The sequence below is a fragment of the Panthera leo genome, chromosome E3 (genome assembly GCF_018350215.1).
Source record: "Panthera leo isolate Ple1 chromosome E3, P.leo_Ple1_pat1.1, whole genome shotgun sequence".
Taxonomy (NCBI): domain Eukaryota; kingdom Metazoa; phylum Chordata; class Mammalia; order Carnivora; family Felidae; genus Panthera; species Panthera leo.
Window position 1 is genome coordinate 4,741,183 of NC_056694.1, and position 7,935 is coordinate 4,749,117.

General features: G+C 50.2%; 1 protein-coding gene across 2 annotated transcripts in view; it reads left to right on the plus strand.

Moving 5' to 3' along the window:
- DAGLB (diacylglycerol lipase beta) overlaps positions 1–7,935 on the plus strand; it is a 37,815-nt gene that overhangs the window by 28,634 nt on the left and 1,246 nt on the right. Inside the window, exons 12-15 of one of the 2 annotated variants that reach the window (XM_042922507.1) lie at positions 3,062–3,130; positions 3,213–3,285; positions 4,890–5,140; positions 5,230–5,421. In XM_042922507.1, the coding sequence (XP_042778441.1) occupies positions 3,062–3,130; positions 3,213–3,285; positions 4,890–5,140; positions 5,230–5,421 (585 nt within the window). The remainder of the gene's footprint in view (positions 1–3,061; positions 3,131–3,212; positions 3,286–4,889; positions 5,141–5,229; positions 5,422–7,935) is intronic. The other variant, XM_042922508.1, reaches the window with a different exon arrangement.

Below are 7,935 nucleotides of genomic sequence, written 5' to 3' on the forward strand. Positions count from 1 at the left end.
GCTGCCTCTGCGGTCTCCCACTCCTTGGGGGCCTCCCATCAGACAGGCATTACTGCCTTGCTCTTACTGCACGTTGTGAACTTGTCTCTCATACCTTGTTTCTTTGTTTCTAGTGCTACCTTCTGGATAGTTCTTCGGATTTCTTTACGAGATCACTAATGCTCTCTTCAGTGCTTATGATCATCTTAAAATGGAATTTTCAGGGGCGCCTGGGTGGCTCAGTCAGTTAAGCGTCCGACTTCAGCTCAGGTCACAATCTCGCGGTCCGTGAGTTCGAGCCCCGCGTCGGGCTCTGGGCTGATGGCTCAGAGCCTGGAGCCTGCTTCCAATTCTGTGTCTCCCTCTCTCTGCCCCTCCCCCATTCATGCTGTCTCTCTCTGTCTCAAAAATAAATGAACGTTAAAAAAAAAAAATTTTTTTTTAAATGGAATTTTCATACAGAAATTACAAATTCAAACCAAGGTCAAAAGAGCAGAAGCCACCATTTAATCAGCTTCAGTAGTTTATTAACACGATGAATCTTCAGGTACCCCCTGCTTCCCACAGATCCCATGGCAAGATTACTTTGATGCAAATCTGAGACCTATCATTTTATCTGTAAATATGCTGATCTCTATAGCGTAGAGCACTTTTTTAAAAAGTTAATAATTTCTTCGTACCGGTAACTAACTGATCACGTTCTCCCAATGATCTCATAAAAGTTATAAATTCCAAACAAGATTCTCACATTGGATATAGTGGATTTGTCTTGTAACTGTGTTTTTTTTTTTTTGTTCGTTTTTAATCACATTTAGTAGTGTACATGCAGGCAATCCAGACAACAGAAATTCTGTGAACTCTCTTAATGTATAGATTTCTCATTTCCCTCTTTATTTCCGAAACAAGGTTACTTGTTGTGGAGAATCCACATTCTGGATTTCCTTTCTCGTATATTCACCATGTCACGTAACACGTTCCTGCGTACCGCTGGCTGTGTGTCCTAGAAGATGGTAATTATGTCTAGAAACTTGACAGACTCGGGGTTGATTTTTTTTGACAGTAATGCGTGGTGGGAATGGTACGTGATTCCTATTGGATCACCTCAGGAGGCACCGGTCTGCTGGGCTCTGTGACGTTGGCAGCTGATAACTGATATGTACATATTTTATTAGAGATTGCAAGATGTTGATATTCTGGCATTCCTTCTACAGTTATTAGCCAAAAATTAAAAAAAAAACAAAAAACTTTTCTTCCAAGTACTTGGTTATCTGAGGTATAAGCTTCTCACAGTTTAAGCAGAACAGATGCATGAATGCTTGAATCCTTCCCTGTCCTTAGCTGTGTGCCGAGTGCTGAATCGGTATTCTAGCATTCTCCAGAGGTGGACCTTAATTCTTTGAAACTATCTCAGCCCATTGCAGCAGAGTTGCTGATGTTCCCACGGTCCCCTTTTGGCCAGCGGAGTCCCTTCAAACCAGACTTCTCACCCTGCCACGGCCCCGGGTGTCCGGACAGGTGTCTCCTTTCTGGCACCGCAAAACGTTCTCAGGTTTCTTGCCCGGTCCTGCCATCTGGAAGCAGCAACCGTCTCTCCATGGAGTACTGTGTTGTTTTTGAGTAGGAAATGGTATTAGAGACTGTCACCCGGGCACCGGGTGCCCCATTCCTGCCAGGCGGGGTCACGGTTTCTAGGCCTTTTCAGTGCTAAGAGGTAGGAAATGCTGTTGTTACCCCAAAGAGAAAATGTATCCTTACTTCATATTGACACTTTCAACTTAAAGATCGGGATTTTTACCGAAATTGTATCTTTCTTTCTCTTATGCTAAAAATCTTGGTTTCCTTGAGCCCCGGTTTTTAGTAGGTCCGCAGAGCCGTGTGCGCACCTATGTATGTGTGCAGAGGCCACACAGACTGACCACTTTCGGAATGCTGATAGTGGGAGGGTTGCTGCAGGCGGTTTGGGTTTTTTTTACACTTGGTTTTGTTCTTATGTAATATCCCCCCCAGGGATGGACAGCCGACTTCTGTTGTTGGAAGGTCACCTGAAATAATCCTTCCGTTTGGCTAATACACCGCTAGGTTCATTTCTTTCACTCTCGATGCTAGGAAGTGCTTTCCTTCTTTTAATTTTTATGATTATGTAAAACACTGACATGGTTCCAAAGACAACTCTACAGAGCAAGAGACACTCAGAGAAATCTCCTTTCCATCCTTCTTCCCTGAGGTCACCATTAGTTTTTAACTTCGCTTTTCCATAATTCTCACGTATTTACATATAAAAGCAAATACGGATACAACTTTGCATTCCTCCTCCTCTTCGATAAAAGGTAGCTAAGTCTTCATGCTGCCGTGGGTGTTGTTGTAACTTGTAACTTGACCGTGTGTCCTGAGACCACCCCACAGCAGCACAGGCCACCCTCACTCTCCTGCTGCTGAGGACTCGGTACTCCCTGGACGTGCTGTGGTTTATGAATTGAACAGCTCTCCAGGGGTGGACATTGGGGTTTCCAGCCTCTGCTATTATAAGCAGTGATAGCCTTTTGTATCTGTCCTTCTCCGTTTTTGCCAGCTGGTGTTTTTTCTTTGGAGCGTATTTATTTTGAGAGAGCGCGCACACCCCTGCACGAGCCGGGGAGGGGCAGAGGAGGATTGATTGATTCCCAGGCAGGCTCCCGCTGTCTTTGCAGGGCCCGACTTGGGGCTGGATCCCACAAACTGTGAGATCATGACCTGAGCCGAAATGGAGTCGGACACTTAAGCAACTGAGCCCCCCGGGAGCCCGGCAAGAGTGTCTGTTAGGTCCCTCCAAGCGGGGCTGCGGGGGCGGAGGGTACAAGCACGCGCGTGGTCTGCCGTCTCGATCCGGCTGACGGCTGTTGTGGCTTTACTAGAACCCGGGGAAGGAGTCGCTCCGACTGGATGCTCTCTACTTTCTCTTCCCCTTTCTTAAAGGGTAGAGAACAGCCCAAGTCTCTGAAAACTGACCTCGTCACCTGGCAAAGTTGCTTGGTTTCTCTTTGGAGCTCTTTGCGGGCAATAGGATCCTGAAACCTGACGAATGTTCATCTTTCTGAAATTTCAGCAAATCCCTTTATGAACACTCCAAGAACTTCACCGTGTCGCTTGTGCTAGGCAAGGATATCATCCCCAGGTGAGTCTGCCGGCGCTTCCTCGGGGCTCGGGGCAGCTGAAAGACCGGACTTCGAGCTTCAATCTGGTCTTCTGCTAAACAGGTTAAGTGTGACCAACTTGGGAGATCTGAAGAAGAGAATCTTGCGAGTGATCGCGCACTGTGACAAGCCCAAGGTAACCTGGGGGTGCCCGGAAGAGGGTCTGCAGGAGCTGGAGGCCGCGTGTGCCCCAAGAGGAAGTTTCTCAATTCAGAGGCTCTTAGCCCAGCGCACTCGATGCCGTTGCCTGAGGCTCTCTCTCCCCGGGGTACAGCTTCCATCTGGGGCTCGGGGCCGATGCCAAGGAAAGCACACGGCTCGGTCCTGAAATGCCACGGTTAGAGACCGCGGTAGAACCTTCCCTGTTCCACTTCAGTGATGCGCTTTCTTTGCCCTGTCTTGTGACCAACAGTATTCTGATGCTTTTGGTCCCAAAGCTTAGAAAATAAGGCTGCCAAATAGAGTTTAAGAATTATTAGTATACCATGGAATGTTGTAGTCCTTAGAAATGGTGACATAAATTTACATTTACCAACAGAGAAAGATATCCATGATGTACTGAGAAAAAAAAAAACACTTTTTTTTTTTTTTTTAAGGGCAGATTTAAAAATGATCCACTTCAGCTCAGGTCATGATCTCTCAGTTCGTGGGTTCAAGCCCCGCACCAGGCTGACAGCTCAGAGCCTGCTTCCAAACCTCTGTTCGCCTCTCTGCCCCTCCCCCAATTGAGCTCACTCTCTCAAAAGAAACATACACACACACACACACACACACATATATAATTTATTTATTATTATTATTTTTTAAAGGATTCTCAGGGGCACCTGGGTGGCTCAGTCGACTAAGCATCTGGCTCTTGATTTTGGCTCAGGTCATGATCTCACGGTGCAGGAGATCAAGCCCCGTGTCAGGTGTCGACATCATAGAGCCTGCTTGGGATTCTCTCTTGCCCTTCTCCCTGGCTCACAGTCTCTCTCTCTCTCAAAATAAATGAACATTTAAAGAAGTAATATAAACATGATTCTTAGAGGTATGTTTCAAGGCAGCGGATGATAGGTGGTAACAAGGATGTAGAGTTTTTTTGTTTTCTTTTTTTAATTTTTTTTTTTAACGTTTATTTATTTTTGAGACAGAGAGAGACAGAGCATGAACGGGGGAGGGCCAGAGACAGGGAGACACAGAATCTGAAACAGGCTCCAGGCTCTGAGCTGTCAGCACAGAGCCCGACACGGGGCTCGAACCCACGGACTGTGAGATCATGACCTGAGCCGAAGTCGGACGCTTAACCGACCGAGCCACCCAGGCGCCCCAAGGATGTAGAGTTTTTGATGATTCAATTTACTATGAAAACAAAGTTTTCTGACTTTCAAAAAAATTCTTTTAATAAGCTTTCTCCTTACCAACTACCCCCCACTCCTCAAATTTTTAAAAAGTAATGTGCTTAAGGGAAAGAATGAAGCTGGTTGGCAGAACTGCCTAAAAAGAATTAAGGGTAACTTTTTCTCAAAATCTGCACGATGTGGTTTTTACTGTTGCTTCAAGTTTGATGTGGCTTCGTTGTGCAAGAGATACAGGAGTTCGGGCCACCGAGGTCCACGCTCCTAAGACCTGTGGTTTAAACAAACCAGGGAGGTATCTGAGCTCTGAGGTCACCGTCCCGCAGCAAGTGCTGTGGTCCGAGGTCTGTGTGGCCCGGGAAGGACTGGGTGACAGGCACCTGCCTTCTCGCTCTCCCCTCAGTACAAGATCCTGCTGCGCGGGTGCTGGTATGAGCTGTTCGGAGGCGACCCTGACAACCTTCCAACAGAGCTGGACGGGGGCGCCCAGGGACACCTGACGCAGCCGCTTCTGGGGGAGCAGAGCCTGCTGACGCACGGGTCCCCGACATACAGCTTCTCCAGCGACTCCCCCCTGGAGTCCCCCGCCAAGTACCCCCATCTCTACCCTCCCGGCAGGATCATCCACCTGGAGGAAGAAGGCACCTCGGGGAGGTGAGTGCGGGCGGCGTGGCTCGGTCCCCCTTGACGCGCGCTTCCAGCCAAGGGGGGCGCTCCGCGAGTTCAGCTTCTGTCTGTCTCAGGTTTTGCCGCGCCGCGGCTCGGTATAGTGCGAGGTGGGCACACGAATCACAGTTCGGCAAAATACTCATCGGCCCGAAGATGTTAACGGACCACATGCCCGACGTCCTGATGAAAGCCTTGGACAGCGTGGTGTCCGACAGGGCCGCCTACGTTTTCTGTCCTCCCGGAGGTGGCTCCAACGTGGACGTGGTGTAAGTAGAGCTACTCTAAACCGCTCGAGGATGGCAGACTCACACTTTTGTTCTTACGTGGACAGTAGCAGAGTGACGTCCGTGATGCCGGTGGATGTCCGTCGATAGGAACCCGACAGGTACTAGATTTGGTGGTCTTCTGAATCACGGAACGATTTGGGAAGTCATTTTGGTCACAGCGTTAGCAAGATCGGGTGTCAGGAGAGAACACGGAGATGACGGGACTCGTGTAGGAAGCTTCGGGAAGCTCCAGGGCAATTCCCTGATGATCTCAGAACCGTCCCAGCACAAGTTGGGATCCACGGCCAGGTTTAAGGACCTGACGGATCTGTGGACTCTCACCCCCCGTCCCACCTTTTCACTGACAGGGTCTCGTCTTACCACTGTTTAGGAGTCTGAACCCGGCAGACTGGATTTTCCTGGCTACACAGTCTTAGTGCGTCACTGTAAGGGTACGGATGGGTCTTCTCCTGGGTGGCGCTAAGGGTCAGCCCCGAGGTCAGGCTGGGAACTGGGGCCACTGCTCCTTGGCGCTCCAGCTCAACATCAAGCTGCTTTATTTTCACCTATTACTTTGGCTTTTGGACGTCAGCCAGTGAATTCCGAGGGAGTTTATAATAAAGCACTTACACGTGTCGTTCGTGTCTGTACAGTGACGTACTCTTCCACTGGATGTTTGCGGGAAGGCCTGTTTTACTGGGTAGTTTTACAGCAATCGCGTTTGAAAAGCTTTCTGTCTGAACAAAAATGAAGTCTTCTTGGATAGTTTTTTTCTTGGAGCTCGGGCTAAAGACTGAGATTGCAGAGGCATCTGATTTAACCCCCACCGAAGCACTAGGAAATGACGGTCAATTGGTCTCTTTAAAAAGCATAAATACACCAGGATGGGGAAAGAAGAGAAGGAACAAATGGTTGACTGGAGGAAACAGGATCTTACGTGGAGGAGGAAAGACCAGAACTGCCCTGGTTTACAGCTCAGATTCCCCAGGCACCTGGGACAGAGGGTGGCACAGGACTAGTCAGGTGAGCTGGTTTGCCAGAAAGCTGGAAGAAATCTGGCCCTTGGTTCGCTCTGGGGTGGAGGGGGCCCCGGACAGCAGCGCACTTGAAGGCAAGGGGATGAGGTCTCTCAGCTTCTCACCCTTGGCTGCCAGAACCTTCATGAAGATTCTCCAAGTTATCTGACCTCTGGAGACCCTTCCCTCAGGGCCTCTGAGCTGTCACAGCCATTAACGCCTTAGGTTCCGCAAACCTGCAAAGGCCCATTTAGAAAACTCCAGTTGAGATGCCACGGTAATGTCCAGTTGCTGTGAGTTTGGGTTCTAGACACAGTTCCTGTACACTCGGGGCAGAAAGCTGACAGATCTGAGATGCCCGTGGACGCCACCTGTGGGCTGGTTTCCAATCTGTTTTGTAAAGGCTGTCGACCTTTAAGCCGGGGGCCAAGGACCACCAGGCACGTGAGCGACAAGCGACCGGGAGAAACTTCCAGCTACCCCCACCACAGCTTGCGGACAGAGAAGACGGATCCGGAGACTGAAAAAGTGGCAGAGAATGAGAACACCTGAAAGTTAAAAGCAAGAAAGATGAACTCCAAAGCAGCCAGGCGGCAGCCACCTGCAGAAGGGCAGGCAGGACAGAGGGGGAAGTACAAGGGACAGCAGCCGCACGGGGTGTGCAAGGCGGGAAGACATCCCACACAACTGCAGTGGCCAAGGCGTGAGAGCACGGGTTCCCCACATGCTTCTTTCTCAGGAAACACCAGGAGAATGTGTTCAGCAAGAGGAAGCAAGTTAAGAGACAAGGAGCCGGGGGCACCGGCTGGCTCGGTAGGTAGAGCAGTGCCTCCTGATCTTGGGGTCGGAGTCTGAGCCCCACGTTGGAGGTAGAGATTACAAAAAAATAAACATCGACACGTAAGAAAAGTGGTGGCCAGAGGATGAGACTAGGAAAATGCAAATTGCTGAAACTCAGCAGACATCCTGAGGAATTTCGGTGTCGGCTGGAAGTCTGCAGTTAAATCGTGAAGCACACAGAAGAGCAAATAGTCTTAATTATCCTCAAAGAAACGAGTAGTTGTGCCGCACAGTCCTGCTCCTCAGTGGCTCAGCCAGGCGCATCTGCACAGTAACACGGATGCTAAATAGCGAACACCAACCAGGATCGGGAAGGAAGGGTATGCCGGGGGCGGGGTGCCACTGGGAAAGAGCCGGGGCTCCCGGGAGGACCAGTGGTAACGGCTGAATCTGAAAACTGCAGTTGCCAGCACCAAGGTCCTGTGACTTCGCCAGACCCCCACGGAGGGGAGAGGGGCCGGAGGGTGAAGCAAAGAGCCGGCGGTCGCATCAGGCACACACGCCTCTGTGACGAAGCCTCCACCAGACACCCAGCGGGACGGGTCCAGAGAGCTGGCGGTCTGGATGGGTGAACACGGGGAGATTTGGGGTGGGGAGGGAGCTGGGAACCGCGTGGGGGCTCTGTGTTCTCCCCCACACCCGGCCCTACGCATCTCTC